General features: G+C 34.2%; 1 protein-coding gene across 2 annotated transcripts in view; it reads right to left on the bottom strand.

Annotated features, from left to right (window-relative positions):
* Window positions 1–17,461, bottom strand: part of DYNC2I1 (dynein 2 intermediate chain 1) — a 36,923-nt gene that overhangs the window by 15,138 nt on the left and 4,324 nt on the right. Inside the window, exons 2-10 of one of the 2 annotated variants that reach the window (XM_042802041.1) lie at window positions 16,842–16,895; window positions 14,793–15,219; window positions 14,161–14,213; window positions 13,219–13,530; window positions 11,476–11,534; window positions 9,598–9,658; window positions 5,818–5,895; window positions 4,469–4,658; window positions 2,739–2,841 (exon numbers count right to left, since the gene is read on the bottom strand). In XM_042802041.1, coding sequence (XP_042657975.1) covers window positions 2,739–2,841; window positions 4,469–4,658; window positions 5,818–5,895; window positions 9,598–9,658; window positions 11,476–11,534; window positions 13,219–13,530; window positions 14,161–14,213; window positions 14,793–15,219; window positions 16,842–16,895 — 1,337 coding nt within the window. The remainder of the gene's footprint in view (window positions 1–2,738; window positions 2,842–4,468; window positions 4,659–5,817; window positions 5,896–9,597; window positions 9,659–11,475; window positions 11,535–13,218; window positions 13,531–14,160; window positions 14,214–14,792; window positions 15,220–16,841; window positions 16,896–17,461) is intronic. The other variant, XM_042802043.1, reaches the window with a different exon arrangement.

Consider the following 17,461-nt stretch of genomic DNA (forward strand, 5'->3'; position numbering starts at 1 on the left):
GAAACACAAAAATGGTTAAGACCAAATATTTGGTATTCTGAAAGAAAAACCACCTGATTTTGTGCAGTACTGGAGACCTAACAATGCAAATTGAAGCTCTACTAACATTAATTGACAGATAAAAATATATCAATAGAAATACACATAATATTGTTATGAGTTCTCATTTAATGTTATGCTGAGATAATTATCATATTTGAAAATGCAATACTGATTGCAAATGGTAAACTTGTGTGGTTTATTATTAAACCCGAAGTGTCAAAGCTTAGCACAATCATCTTGCCTAAGTATTCAAAAGTTGTTCTATAAGGTAACAGAGGAATGTCTCTTTCTTCCTATAGTTAGGATGGTGGCTAATTCTCCTTAACTCATTTTATTAACTTATATCACCTATACAAGTACATGCTTTATAAAGATCATCTATAACATCGTGGTTTTGTGAGGCTTGACCTCCATTGGTAATAGACTGCTTGAATGCATACCTCATTACATCACTAGGGAAACAAATAACAATAGCAGTAATCCTAAATATATTTTAAATATATACATGAAATTAATTTATTGCCGATTCATAACCAGTGAACATGAATACTGACCTCTTCCCCAAAAAGTAAGCCTCCAAAACATATCAGTTACTGGACTACTGGACTTGATCTAACAAGTACTCAAGATTGAGGTAGACTATGCATTTTTTCATTTGTATTTTTTGTTTTTAATAAAATCAGCACATTGTACAGTATTTGTCTGAATCTCTTTGTTCTATGAAATTCTAAATCTTTCCATCTTTTCAGATTCCCTTCCCAGAATTACAAAAAAATAACTGCCTTATCCAGCTTCCCTCCATCCTTTTACTTTCTGCCTACCTTAACTCTTTTTTTTTCATCTTTACTCACAAATAAAACTAAATTTTGATTCTTAATTCGAAAACAAGTCTACCTTCATATACTCTATCTTACACTTACAAGTAAAAAAAATGTATGTGATATTAAAACATCTATGTGATATTAAAACATTTATGTGATATTACTTATTATCATCACCTACAAAGATATTCCTAACACTCCACTTGTATGGATCTGTGGACAATAAGAAGACAGTCAATCTTGGTCACAATTCACACAACTATCTATCTACTTTAATCAGAAAACTGTTAAGATATTTTATTTTAAGAGTTAATTGCTTAAATTACATGTAGATGTCTGTTTACAAGTTAATTCTATGCTCTTGCTATAGTACTGATTCCTTGAGGACATTTTTGTAGTCTCCCCTTTTCTCTCCTGCACTTTCAGGTTTTTTTAATATACTTAATATAAATACAGCCCAAATACAATTATGGGTCTGTACCAATTCCATATATAAACAGTATTACAGATGCATATTCTAATTGCAGTTTCTTCTCAGTAACTGACAGTCTTTGAAAAGGGAAAAGACTGGAGCAACATGAGCTGGAATTTCTCCTTCAATATTTTAGGCTGGATTATTTTTTATGCATAAAGACAATTTCACATCTCCTTTTTGCTACCTGATGACATCTATTGCATTTTCTTAACCATATTTTATTTTTATTTCCTAATCCACCACCTCTTCACAAACATTGTGGATGCAAATTGCTGAGATCTAATTCAAACATGAAATATGAAAGTTGCTTCCTAGTTACAAACCTTAATGATAAATTCGGACAGATCCTTAAAATAAACTAACAAGCCTCTTATTAATACTTACAAGTGTCACATCTCATTTATGTGATGCTTTCTGTCCATTTACTGGCAGCAATGTATTATCACAGTATTAAATTTCACAAACTCTTTCTCTTTCCATGAAAATGCTAGTTATCTTCACAGGCTATATGTTGTTAGCATGTAAACAAAGTTGTACACATAGTCATAATCATAGTACATAATCAGCAGAGGCTGACGAACATTTCATAAAGCAGTTCTTCTGAGACACCTTCCTGAATTTCCTGATCTCTCCACTGTCTAGAGAGGAAGCCTAGAAAATGAACTCACATAAAATTTGGGCATATACATTTAGTCAAGGTGAATTAGACAGCCTAGATAATAAAATCTCCCTTATGTTAAGATTAGCCACTGATGTGCAGAGACCAAGCAGTGGAATCCAGTATTATTAATAAAATTTAATATTCCTGCTTTAGGTGTCCAATTGAGGTAACAGAAAATTGGGGATATATACAGTGCTTCAGATAAACCTGGAGCTCCTGGCAAGTTCCACAACAAACAGGCATCAATTTGTTTCTTTAATGCAGAGCTGTCTTAGATGTCTCAAGTTATAGATCAGTAATAACATGGTTTTACACCAACTGGTGTTATCCCTGGAAGGGAACATGCTACTTTGGCAACAGTATGTACCACATAGTGTCTTGAATATTTCAAGAAATCACAGTTCTGTGGAGCCCTGGGTGCAGCTAAAAGTCTTGCTCTTTAGTACCATAAATCAATATCTAATTAAGTGACTGAAGAATCATACAAAAAAATTACAATCCTGACAACTCATTCTGTAATAAAATGAAACACATAAACTGATAAATTTCTTATATAATGACACATAGAAAAGCCTGTAAATTATATTTACTTAAGACCTAATTACTGTTAGCTTACAAAATAACATTTGACTCTAAAAGCCTCAAATTTATAAACTTCACATATTTCAAATACAATGAAAATAATTACACCTCACCCAGTGAGTCACCATTTTGTGTGGATTATTTAAAATACACTTACTTCTGCTTACTAGCCATACTTCGACTACTTTGTCGTTGGTTTGCCATTTGAAAATCCATGAATATTCCACAAAAAGAGTTTCTGACAGAAGGGTATTGCCTTTCTGTAATATTATAAAACATCGTTAGTGTTATAATTCACACTTTAGAGTGCATTAAAATGTAAAGCAGTAAGTCTAAAAAGCAACAGCTTTATTACAACACAGCCACTAAAAGTTACTAGTTCACACGTTACACAATGTGCTCTAGCACAGTTATCAGTACAATAAGCTTCCTAACTTCAGTAACGGGCCACCATTTTTCCCTCATTATGGTCCTTTACCTATCAATTCAAAATGACTGACCATTGTAATTCAGTTCAGAAGACTGATGCAGACAGTGCCTCTCTTCTTCTCCTGCCATTAGCAGGAGTTCCCCCTGTGTACAGTAAAATGCTCTGTGACCAATTCTAAAAATTGTATTAAATTCATACAGACTGTACCATGTGCGTGCTAGACCTCTAAATAAGAATTCATCACTACAGCTATTAGCGAACCTCACCAATACAAGCTTAACTGATGCCCTTAGATGAATAAGCAAAATATTGAAAACTGTTGCTTTAAGAGTCACGGTTAATGGAACAACTACAGTATCTGATGTCGTGTTGATTTTACTCCCTTTCCTGGCTAGGTGGTAGCTAATTGACCTTAATATCCAGCTTCCAGTCAGGACCAATGGTGTTTCACTTCCTCAAAGGAAGACTGTCTTTCCAGATAATACTCGTAAAATGCTTTGAAACTTCTAAAAGTCATTGTCAGAAGGATCAACAACCATTTTAATCAAATAAGATCAAAACTTCATAAAAAAAGAGAGCATTGTGTAATTTACAATAAAGCATGAAGTGATACAATTCAGAATTTTAAATCTAACTCTATTAGAATCCCATCCTGTTCATTAGATCTATAGCATTATTGGAATTCTTTTATTGATTCTGTATTGTTTATTGGAAAAATAGTAATTGCATAATTCTTCTGCAGCAAAAAGTTCATATTACAGCACACTGGTTCTGACTTGCAATGACTACTTAACTGAAAATTTATTGATACTATGAAGACTTACAGAAACTCCATGCTATTCTTCTGTGACTGTACCAATCAGAGTAAAAAGCTGTTTAAGATTCTCTTGTACAATGATTCTATACTGCCATTCACATGAGCCATTCATAACAGCTATAGTTAGTTAAATAACTAGATCTGGCACTCACAGATATCAGTTGAATTGGCTGAATACAAGACAATTCCATAGCCACATTTCAGAAAAAAACCTGCATTTTAGAAGTGATATAGAACAATATATTTATCTGTATTTCTCTCGCCTTCCCACCCAGAGCAGTGACTTCAACTTTGCTTAAAAGAAAAAGGCGAATTAATGTCACCGGAAGCCCCAAACTGTTCTAGCACTCCTCCAGTTTTCAAAATCCAGACTCTCATATCCTCTTCTTACCCAAAATAAGAGATACTAAATGTCAGTCTGTAAATTTTTATACTTCACATTTTCAATGATTAGTAATGCTTCTGAATCATTCTTTAGCAATGTGGAAGTTACAGTACTTACCCACAAACCTAAGTGACTCATCCAGAGGACCAGATTTCTGCCTCTAGGCAGACTTCTAGAAAAAGCGACCTGTTTACTCATAAGTTGTATATGTTACTCATAAATTTAATAAAAAAAGACTGGTATCTAGTCACATACCCTTGACTTGTTCCTTTTTTTCATTTTCAATATTCTTTGGCAGTGAAGTACAAATTCTATCATTTTCTGCACTAATTGCTCTTTGAATTTCTTCAATTTCTGATGTTTTGGAAAACTGAATCTCTCCTAGGTTTTCTTCTGCATCTTTTTCTTCACCACTTTTCTCTTCATCAAAATCATCTTCATAATCCTTTAAAAGTAACAGGACTTTCCATAACTAATAAACATGTATTATAGATGTATTTTTCAAGATCTTTTTAAGAATTTATAAAATGCTGTCAAAGTAAAAATAAAATTCTCATACAGATGGCTATAAATCTGACTAAAAAGCATTTTAAAATAACTGTTTAACAGAAAGGAAATGCCATGTCTTGATTGTGCAGTAATTTTAATCAAGAGAAGACAATCCCACAGTGTTATTTAATGCCCCAAATAGGTATTTTTTTTAATATCCTAAAGTAGGAACTGTCTGTTTGGGTGAATTATGTATTCTTTAAAGAAATTACAGTGTTCAGTGGCATAAATGCTTTATAGATGTATAAAGTTGTCTGATAGTTTTAATTCAAGCTGCCCTTCAATGGCAGGCTCAAATTTACTAAACTACCACACTATCTATTTGCAAGTCCATGCATAAGGCTCATAACTTTAATAATTCTCTTAACTAAGACAATTCACCTCAAGCTAAAATAATCACCTAACACAAATTATATGAACAAGTCTTAAACGTGTTCTTTTCTCTCTGGTGAATGGCAAAGGGATACTATAGTGAACAGCTCAACAGCAGAGATCACTCCTAAGTGGAGATGAATTCTAACTTAGCTGACAAAGATGTAGCTGGTTCAGCTAGAAATGAAATCACATTCAACACATTCTTCTATCTTGATAACTTTAAAATAAACCAAAAAGAGCTAAAAGAGAGTTCCATTAAACAAATTAGTGAAGAGACTGCTGTGTGTCAATACTTTTTTCTATTACATTTTTGCAATGAAAAACAATGAGGCTTCTTTTTCCTATGCAAATGAATATTTTAAAAATTCAGCATTTTTCACATAAAATCATTTCAATAATTGAAATCCAGGAAGACAGAAAAAGCATCTTTTGAACACTTCAGCTCTAAAGAAGAGTTGGTTCCCAACCCCCAAAGAAAATAACTAAATATATAGTAGAGAGTTTCTACATAACATTTTTTTTTTTTTTCTAGCATTAGCCAAGTTAAGGTCACTGTCACCAAGAAAGAATAAGTAAAAACCGTGTAATATCCTGCCAATTTTTATTTCTGTGAATAAAGTTAATCACTATTTTGATACTTGAGAATTACTTCAAAAGGACAATTGAATGCATTTACTTACTTCAAAATCATCTTCATAATTTGCTGAAAAGTTATCAAACTCCATGTCCAAATTATAGATGCGTGTATCTTTCATTTCCTAAATAAGAAAAATAGGTGAAACAGTTGAGTAATCTTACAAAAAAAATTAAATCTTTATCTGCCAAATCTTAGTATAAAGATAGATGAACAGTAGTTCTCAGATGTTTCTACATTTTCAAGCAAACATACAACAAATTCACTTTAGAAATATAAATAAAAGTGCATTAAGTGATAATTACTGACGTCAAATATTAACACAGGAAGACAGAACAGATCTCAACCCTATATTGGGAAGATCAACTGTTTTCCCATCAGTATTTTTACTGAAAAAGACATAAAAATTGCCGTGTTGCCTATAATTTCAATAGTATACTCTTATGATGGTGTAATAACAAAATAAATCTGTTGTACTTTTTCAAAGATCAGACAAAATTATCCCTATACCTAAATTATACTGGGGGATTCAGTCTGTTAATAAAATTGTGCAGATATTGGAACCAGAAAACAGACATGGATACAACAGGAAAATAGACACTTTTATTTATAAATAGTTTTCTTAACATTGAATCCTCTACTGTATTTACATGGAATAAGATTTATGGCATCCCTGAAATAACTTCAAAGAAATTGCCTTTCTCTAGCTTATTGAACTTGATTAAAATAATGCCATTTAGTTACCTCAACACGTACTCGCAAAAAAACATAAAGCTTAAAATGACTCACTGATGTATCCAATCTTTAGTCAGACTTTTCCTTCAACAGCCTCTTCACAGTCAAAGACTAAATTATCCATGTGTTACAGATTTCAAAATGGCAATAAATGTGAGGTTTTATGAAAATTATCCAGCATAACAGCACACCTATTATTACCTGCTTCTACATTTACAACCAAAGAATAGCAGCTGATAATCAAATGCCAAGTTAGGCACACTTTTGATCCTTTCACAACTCTTCAAGAGCTAGAACAACCTAGTTTTACAGAATGTAGTACTTTCAAAAGTATTAGGGACATTATATAGTAGTAAACCGCTTCTATGGATACCTTACTTTTCAGAGTCATCTGACTCCTAGAACTAAGACTACAGTACGTCAGTTGTTCTGGATGCCACTTTTTGTCATTGCTCAGATCAATCTTTGGATCAAGAGTAAATTATATTAGTCAGGTTGTCTATCTGGGCAAAACTAGCCAAAACTGGGCAAAACTCCCACAATTTGTTCTGCCTGCAAGGTTGCAGATACCCAGCAGTGACTAATTCATACTGAATTTCTTAAAAATCCTTATTCCATTTAGTCAGATACAGGTAGTATTACACCCATAAAAATGGTTATAGTCATTATTACCTTGCTCTACTAATCTCTGAATATGCCTACGGAGTTGTCATTTTTATTAATAACACATAAATGTTTATAACTTCGCATGTCATACTTGTAGCTTTTACACACTAAAAACTTCCAGCAGTCAGTAGTTGTCAAAATCTTACCGTCCTTGTAAGAACCTCCTGCATTCTCATAGGAGATTAGGATCATCCTATCACAGATAGGTTCCTACTTTAAAGAATACATGGAGAATACATTGTCAATACCAAGCAGGATTAGGAAATCCTGCTGGAATACCTGGATGACTGTGGCATTTGGAGCAACAAAATGAAGAAATTCAACAGCATAACCATGTGTCCTGGTTTTGGCTGGAATAAAGTTAATTTTCATCCTAACAGCTGGTATAGCGCTGTGGTTTGGATTTAAGATGAGAATCATGCTGATAATACACAGATGTTTTAGCTGTTGCCAAGCAGTGTTCATACTACATCAAGGACTTTTCAGCTTCTCATACTGCCCTGCCGGTGGAGGCTGAGGGTGCACAAGAAGCTGGGAGGGGTCACATGACAGGACAGTTGATGAAACTGAGCCAAAGCAATATTCCACATCATATGACATCATGCCCAGTATATAAACTGGGGGGAAGTTAGCCAGGGGGCACCGTGGCTCGGGGATTGCCTGGGCACTGGTCAGTGGGTGGTTAGCAATTGTACTGTGCATCACTTGTTTTGTATATTCTATTATTATTATTTTCTCTTCCTTTTCTGTCCTATTAAACTGTCTTTAACTCAACCTATGAGTTTCACTTTTTTCCCTGACTCTCACCCTCATCCCACTGGGGCGTGGGGGGAGGAGTGAGTGAGTGGTTGTGTGGCACTTAATTGCCAGCTGGGGTTAAACCATGATGCTCATGGAATTTGATTTAATCACTCTTGTTAGGGCAGGCCTTAAGTAGGGATCTCACCCTCCTAGGCTGCTTCCTATTGCCAATGAAGACAGGCAAGATAATGGAAAAGGAGTCTGAATAGAAAAGGACTGAACTGCCCATCTCTCTCCACAAACTACAAAGGAAATTTAGGTCCTCACCACAGTCAATTCACACCTAAAGGTGAGCTGAATCTGTGCCTTAAAGATTAGCATCCATGCCAGCTTCTACCTGTAACCTCAGCTGTTGGAATCAATAGAGGAAGAGAATAGTTTGAACATATCAGTTGATCCAGGATGACCACTGGCCATAGTGGTAAAAGCTGTGCAGACTAAATCTAAGAATAGGTCAGAAATCTACTTCTTTCAGGAACAGATAAGTATTTATGTCATGTACAGTATTACACAAGGCACAGATGAAAATTCACATTCACTACTGTGTTCAACTCTGGTCACTTGTATTCAAGAGAAATTACTGCAAATTGAAACAAAGTGACAGCTGCTAGAATGATGACAGGAATGAAGAATTTGGCTTGTATAGATCAGCAAAATTAAGTCAGAGAAGAGACAAACATGCTTTCTATAAGCTCATTAGGGGAAGAAAACCCTAGAAAAACATTTGAGCTAAATGCTAGCACTAAAGCAAGAATAATGGAAACTTACTGGAAATTAGAAGAAAAGAATAACAGAGGTCTTAGCACATCCTTGAAAGAGAAGTATTTCTCTCATGAAAATGGCCAGGTTTTAATAAAAGTTAGCATGGTTTTGAAAGATACATGGCTGAAAGATATGTGACTGCCCATAACATGAGAATATGGAACCTAGTCTTCACTAGGTACTACTACTTTTTTTTTTTTTTTAGATCAGGACCATAATCCTACAACATTCCAAAACAGAATTTCGATTTTGGGGAATGATAGCAAACGGTTGAAAATATGACAAAATATTTTAAAACTTTTTTATGGTAAAGTTAGGCTGCATCTGCATAGACTGGTCCAAATAAACCCAAATCTATACAGCTTGCACTTCAGACTTGCCGAAAAATTGATTTTGTCTGCATTTGTCCATTTAAACATATAAAAATACTTCCCTCTTATGTCAACTGCTTTAAGACATATATATGAATTACATTGCTAGATGCACTTTACTTGGTTTACATCACATATTATTTGCCTATGCCTGCTGTTTATAGAAAGAAAATAATATACTTCAGGTACATGTAGATGATTTGTAGATGATATGTATTACACATCCGAATTCTTCTCACGTATTGAGAATTATTTTTTTAAGCATAGAATATACTGAAATACAGTTGAACAGATGTCTACTTTAAATGTTTAACAAATGTATACATAATAAATCAATTTTCTAATGCTGTATACAGAAAGAGAGGTTAGGAGACACCTGAAGACCAATACACATAAATCTTATCATAGAATAGCATCATATTGAAATACATAATTGTTCTTAATCCCAAGAAAAACACAACATTCCAAGTTTTAAAACCAAATAGTTTTACCTCTTGTCTTGTCTCCCTTTCCTCTTTTTCAATGAGTTTTCCTTTTTCTTTTACAGTCCTACTGAAAAAAAGAACATAAATTTTATTAGTTGACTCAGAAGAAAGCACTAGTTTGGGTTTGGTTCTGTTTTCTGGGGGTTTTTTTGTTTGTTTCAGGAAAAAAATAGGTCTTTTTTCCTGAAAAGGAAAAAATACTTAGAAATTTCCAATATACTGAAATACTTCTACAAATACTTTTATAGATCTCTATTTATGATACAAAATGATAATAAAACAGCCAAGTGATTAATCAGTTAAGAACTGCAAAAACCTTGTCCAAATGTAATGCGTATAATTGCATCAAAACAGAAGAAAAAGTAAGGAAGAAAAAAACATACTGAGCCCACACATCTATTAGATGTATTAATATCTGCAGCAAACTGGAGATCAAGGTCAGGTTCGTGTAGTGCTCTAAAGCCATAAATCACACACTGACATTCAAACCCGGTCTTTTGTTCAAGGGGTTTCTTTATGTGGACAGTACAATCAGGGTTAAAGAGCAGGAGAATATCAACAACCAGCTCTGCTCCTTAATAACTTAATTGATTATTTTGTAAGTAGAGTATTGGACTTCAAGAAGAGAATGTTCTGACTTTCTAAGTAGGAGGGTATTCATATATACTGCTGTTGGGACTGACAAACATACGAAAGGCAACAATAAAAATTAAAATTTGTCTGAATCCTCTCATAACAAATCAGAATGATTCAACACTGACTGCTTGAGGCTGAACCAAGGTTTTGGGACATCCCAATAAACCATATTGCCTTCCTTGCCATTCAGAAACGGCTAACTCCTTTTTCCCAGCTATGCACAAGCAGTGACTCCCCCACAACACTCCATCAGCAGCAGCTTCAAAATATAACCTGTATATTTGGCACTGTTTGACACAGTTGAGTGCTACTGCTAGGAAGCATTCCAACTTACCTATTCTGAAATATTTCATTTTTTTCTTTTGTACAGGATACACTTCCACAATGACAAATTCACTACACCTAAAGTGATCTGTTCCATGCTTAAGAAACAGTAGTAATACTTAGCCAATAGTGGCAGTGACTTCACTATCTCTATGAGTGTCCCCAGAAGCCAGCATGCCAGTCTTTTATTTAGCTAGGAAGCTAAACTAGAGTTTAAGAATGAGAATTGTGACTGACAACAAACCTGGAGAGTTATACTTCTGGAAGTTGTATTGGAATTTCACATGGCCGAAACATTAAAGAATGCAGAGAACCAGAATATATAGAGAACTTCTGTAATATTTTATATTTGTTAGCAATAAAACTTAGAAATAACATACTGAAATGTTATTGATCCTACTGAGGATGACCTCAAGTTTCCCTTTAACATACAACAATAAATTTACTATATATATATATCTAATGGTTTAGATACCACCCATAGTAAGAACTAAGCAGAGATGTTTACATTAAAATGAACAATGTAAGAGTCCTATGCAGTTCATCATGAACCTTACATGTAACCAGGTAACTGCATAGTAAATTTCCAGGTGGTACAATAGAACATTTCTGTCTCCCAAACTAAGTGCCCAGACTAATACATATATAGTTTACAAGGACTTCAAAATAACTCTTCCTATCCTGGGGTAGAAAAAAAAAAAATCAATGTAATACAAATACATATATTTTTATATGAATCCTCTTAGAGGCAAAACACAGATTTTTTTTTTTTTAACTGCTCCAGTATTGTATAAAGGGCCTGTGAAAAAAAATTATATTCACCCTAGATATCTGAGATCAAGAATTCATTCTTATTGTTTTAGTGGTGACTGAATCTTAGTAGATACCGTACAGTATATTCTTATTTTAAATCTCTGAATTTACCTTATACACTGGTGGCTCATTTCTTCTTCAACCCTCTCCTCTTTTTTGTATTCATTGTTCTGTAAAAGAAGTCACAATATTCATGTGTGAGAACTGCTGGAAGGAAATATGTATATGACTGTGTATTAATAGTAGTGATACTAAACAGTAAGAAAGGTTTCTAATTAATTATTTCAATGACACATACTGTTTTTTTATCAGTAATTGATTGTAAGAAGTTCTGTGTATGAACTAACATCAGAATAATCTCCTCCTTGTAGATATGGTAAGCAAAGAAAATAAACACCCATAAAAGATATGCTATACATATAAAATGAGCTTCTCCTGAAAATATTAAATACTTGGGAGTGAAGTCTGGCTACATCCCCTTCTGCAGTGCATCTCAGAAAGGTAACAAGAAGGGATCCTGAGTCTTCTCCTTTGCTTAACAAAATGTTATAATGCTTTACCAGAGTAAATTCCGGCTTTTTTATAGGATACCTTCACATAGCATTTCAGTAACAATGTTTAAAATATGCTCTGCGCCCAGTGTACACTGCTTAAATTGTGTCAGAGCACTTTTCTAAATAACCCCTAGGCATGGCTTCAAAAACTGATAGGGACTAAGGGCTGACACCTCAGGGAGCTCTGACCAGCCTGTTTCAAAGAACGAGATTATGGACTGCAACAATTCACACCAGCTGGACCCGGGGACAGAGAACAGTCTCAGGCACTTTTAATCCCCAGTACAGTGACTTGACTTTGAAATTCTGTATTGTGAAGGTTTGCCTAAGTTTGCAAATCAACAGGTTGTTTAAGATAAAGGTGCTTTTCTCTATCCATGAACATGAGAAAAAGAAACATAACTCTGAGACAAGCACCAGGATCAGTGCATGAATTCTGTAACAGCTACTTGAGTAAATTTCCAAGGAAGTCAAATGCTGAGCAAGCTCCTGATAAGACTTTTAAATTCTGCTGCAGACGGTCAGGTCAGTTACAGGAATCGTTTGTCATGGGCCCCTACACTGAAGATGCCTAGTATTTTCACTAGAAAATATATTTCTGAACTTTTCTTTGAGAAGCTTGTACATCTTCATTCATTAAGCAGCAGCAGAAACTACCCTAGACCAACTGAATGGTTCTATGTTCCATAAAACTTGTATGATTTTAAGAATCACAAATTACTATATATTTCTTCTCTCATTCTTGTAGAAAGAGTACTTATATTATAAACACCAGTAAAAAATGTCAAAGTTTTGATTAAGTCTCTAGGATATATCATCATGCTCTGTATTAGAAACATAAAAGATATTCTGTGGTTTCAGAAGTAGATGCAAAACCCACAAATAAAGGATCTGTACTCACGTTCCTACTTGTGAGATAGATACCCATGCTCCCTTTACAGGCAACACTGAAAATAGCTACTATTAAATTAATATTTTTTTTTCTATAAAGGCAGTCAATACATTTTAATGGCTCTCCAGCTTAATCTCATGTCCACTTCAAAATGCTACTAAAAATTTCAAAAGTCATAGCAATAATTTATGAATAAAAGACATTTCTAGCATCCATGAAATTTAAGGTAGAAAATTGTAAGGAATCAGCTCTGGGTTAGGATACTTAAATGCAGATGTAGTATTTTATTCAACTCTTTTGCTTCAAATTTCAAAGCAATCCTAGTATTTTTATTATTCACCTTATCAGTGATGATATATCAACAATTTAAGTTACAAGGTAATGTTTTAAAGTCTTAACAATACTAACCCTTAGATGATGCTTCTTTTCTCTACTTTTTACTCTTTCATTAGCTTCTGCTGGTTGCCCTTCTCTGTCTCCATGGGAATATCCCTCTTTAGATCTCTCTGATTTATATTTTTCTTCCTTTTCATAATGTTTATGACTTCTTTCTTTTGAAAGTTTCTCTTTTCCTGGCCTAACAGGATGTTCTTTTTTTTCTCTGTGTCTTCTTTTTCCCTCTTTATCCAATTCTTGATCCTTCTGTAACTTGTGTACATGTTCACCTTCATCACCTTTGTAAGTCAAAAATCTGTCAATGCTCTTTTTGGTATCATTAACCTGTAAAGAGAAAAATAACATTAAAGAGTTAGAAAGTTGTCCAAGACAGTTTTATTTTCATAAATCTATCCAATTTTGACCATTAGATGATGGATTTGTAAGTAACTAATCTCTTTCTGCCAGGTGGGTCTTCCAGCCACTTTTTTTAAAATCACCTATGATGGCAAGTTTCAAATCATCTTATCAGTTGAGATTCTGGTATTTCTCCTGGGACATCACATATTTTGCTACAGCGAATTCTTTGGATTATGCATTCTTCACACAACAACTGAATTATTTGTTTACTAGGTGGTCTAACATAAAATGGGATGTATACTTACTAATATCCTTGTAATAAAGACATAAATGTCAGGTGGAAAATTTTTATGTTGCTGTACAAAAATAAAGCACTGTTTGCTATGCAAATTTGATTTTATTTTTGCTTTTAAAAAAAGAATGAAGTATGTCCTTAAAATGGAATGGATCAGATATATTTTGTTGTTGTGCATTTTGTAACTTGTGAGGACCTTACTCAGTGATCTATGCATCTCTTGGATTTCTTGGGAACTGTAGTATGATGCAGTTTCTTCACTGTTCTACAATTTTATCTTATTTCATTATGAAACACTTCATTCCTTTCCCTTCCTGTACCTTCTTTTCTGTATGTCTTCTTTCTCGCTCTTCGTTTCTTGTTTTCTCCTCCTCTAGAAAATATATGTATAAATTAATGAACAAATTTGATTATACTCAAACTCTGCATATAATTAACTCTATCATGTAGAAAATAGTATTTCAGTGACATGAGTTTTCTAAAACATAAGAGCTTTCTAAAAATAACTTACATTCTGTTTAAATTCTCTCTTCAAAGCTGGTTACTCCTTCTCCTTTCCTAATGAATCCCTCTGTTCTCAGTTTCCTTGTGTAATGGCAAGAGTAATGACACATACCACTAACTTCAGCAATCACCCTACAACTTGGGGATTCAGATAGATCACTCAGGAGAGAACATCTAGGCAAGAAGGTACTTAATCTCTTCAAGTCAACTGACCAGCAAAAACAGTGACATTCACCCTCTCTTCAGAGGAAGGGAAACAAGCATCAAAAAATTTTGAAAGCACCAAAATAAAACTAGGTTACCAGAAGATTCTGTAAAGATATATGTTTCAGTAGGTACTCACATCTGCCTGTCTTTATCCTCTCTGTACAGAAGGGGTATGGTTTCAGAGTATTTCTATCTAAATATAAAATATTTCAAAGTACAACAGCAACCCAAAGCAACCTACCCAAATGATGCTTGCTTTCTCTTCTTCTGTGATGTTCTTTATCTCTTCCTTCAAATGATTTCAGATTATTTTGTGTATCTATTTGCTTTATCTCATGACTCTTACGCTTTTTGTCTTGTTCTCTATCACTCTCCCTATCTTTCGGTACACTGTATCTTTTCTTCTCCACACTTGGCTCTTGAAGCTTGTCTTTGTATCTCTCTCGGTCTCCTTCGCTCTGGTGCTCTTTTCCCCTTTCTCTCTCTCCCATTTTATCCCTGTCTCTTTCACCAGATTTAAATCTCTCTCTCTCTCTTGTTCTTTCCTTGCTCTTCCCTCTGTCTTTGCGTTCATGTTTATGAGTGTCTGTGTCATAAACAGACATCTCTCTTTTCAGTTTATTTTCTCTGTGCTTTTGGTCCTCATTTTGACTACCTGGTTGTGATGCCTGAAATCCAAAAAAAAAAAAAAAAAAAAATTATTATTCAGCAATCTGTTTTAATATAGTATATTCACGTGAAGAAAGTAAAAAATAAAAAAAAAAAAAAACAGACCAAAAACCAATTAGTGGATTGCTAACTATTAAATTAATTCCCCAAACTGTATTAAAATGCTGATACACTTCTAGGCTTATTTTTTAAAATTACTAACATTATGTCTGTACTTATTGTAAAAAGAACTAATAAATTCAATAAATAAGAAGCTGCATTTTCAATGTATTTGAAAAGAATTTGGTAGAGAAAGAAAATTTAATGTGGAACTGTGCATTCTGTTTAGAGCTAGGTTGAAAAATTAACTAAGCATCTTAAAGCTGTTAGCTCATGTAGACAGAAACTGTGCCATCTTGTAAAACATGTTGCAGATATAAACAATAATGATAGATAACTGTACATCCTGCAGCTGCCCTTAGAATAAAAGATCACCTTTTACTTAAACAGAAAGCAGCATATAAAAGCTGTAAAAGTTTTGGGCCTAGATCCCTTGAGGATGAAACTATTCTTATATTTTTCACAAGTCACAAGAGATTATGTTTTAACCTTCCTGAAGCAAGTAGCACAACTCCCAATGATTTCACTACATCCACAATTTCAGCTATTTACTCACTGCAGAACAAACAGAACTTGCTTTTATTATAGTCGATGAGTAAAGCGAATTAAACTTTATCCATCTGTTTCACAGAAATGAAAGTTCAACATCACCACTTCTGTTGAAACTAAAGCACTTCAACTCGTATTTGTTTGCTTTAGCCCACATGGAAGTAGTGGAAATGTTACTGAATGTCTAAAAAATACAAAGTACTTATACTGTAGCACTGGCACTGAAATAATGAGAAGCTTTGAAATATAATTTATAGAAAGCTAGGTAACAGATTAACAAGTAACATGCTTTAGTTTATCAAAGCACTAATGAAGATCTGCACAAGACATAAAAAATAAGATGCGTCTTGGAAAACAGCTTTTAAAAACATATAGCACAGAACTAATATGAATATCAATGATGTAGCTGACCGGAGCCTGAATGCCTATTTGACCAGCAGATAAAGTAATTAACCAGTTTAAAGGTGCATGATAAACATGATAGATGATGACAACAATTATATTACATAATATATATTTAGGAAAGTGAATAAGTATATATAAAGCAGAGCTGTAACTTGGATTTGGGTAGCCAGCAAACCAGACCCCATTGTGTGCTGTGTGATTACCATAACAATGGTATTTTTTCCATTTACCTAATTAAGAAATCTGTGGAGTAATCTTATATGACTTGTGTAGCTAGAAACACTTGAGTGGGCCAGCCTCTGGACACCCTTGGACTAGACAGATTCCAGAACAGTCAGTTGTGGCAAGGAAGTGAGCAGCTACACATTAAAGAGCTGTACTGTTTGTATTCAGTGATGCACATTTGAAGTGCCTGGTGTGCCAAAAAGCCTTAAAGAACTGTTATGGATGCCCCAAGGCAGTCTGGCTAGTAGAATAGGCAGTCAACCCTTTATGTTTAGACCACAAATAAATTCCACTGCTGTAAGGTAACTTAACATCAAAACTAGTAGAAATTAAATAAAATCACCCTAAGATGTTTTCTAAGTTCTTCTGATTTCCAAGTATCTTCTTTGGTTCTTCTCTAGAACAGAAAAGATAGCAAAAGACTGAGTAAGCAATTTGCAGGGAGAAGTAAATCATTTAACACTGAAAAGTTTTTCAAAGGAAAGGATCAAGTTATACATATGGCAAGTACCACTGAATTTTGCAATGTAAACATTAATTTGATTTTGCCCTAATGTACATGCTTACAGCGTACCTCATCTGAATGGACCTGGAAGAGGCCCAAAGCTCAGACGTCTGCTGGGCTACCCAGCTCTGTATACACGTGGTGACCAACGCCGAGGTCAGTGCCTACGGTGGATAACAGCGTGGCCCTTCAAGAAAGACTTAAATTGGTCTTCCAGTAATAGACCAATTGGGTACACAGAGTCAGGCCACTTTTGCAAAGCAATCAATGTATCAATGTCTCTAGGTTCAAACTCCCACTCTATTAGATCTAACTTCAAAGTCCTGATCAGGGACTTATTTAGGTGAGGTTTTAGTATCTTTGAGGTTGGAGTTTTTCTGGGCAACCTCATTCTTGGGTTTGACCACTCTCAATTAAAAATGTTTTCCTTATACCAAGTCATAATTTCCCCTGCTGAT

Source organism: Tyto alba, unplaced genomic scaffold (genome assembly GCF_018691265.1).
Source record: "Tyto alba isolate M040663 unplaced genomic scaffold, T.alba_DEE_v4.0 Super-Scaffold_38, whole genome shotgun sequence".
NCBI lineage: Eukaryota > Metazoa > Chordata > Aves > Strigiformes > Tytonidae > Tyto > Tyto alba.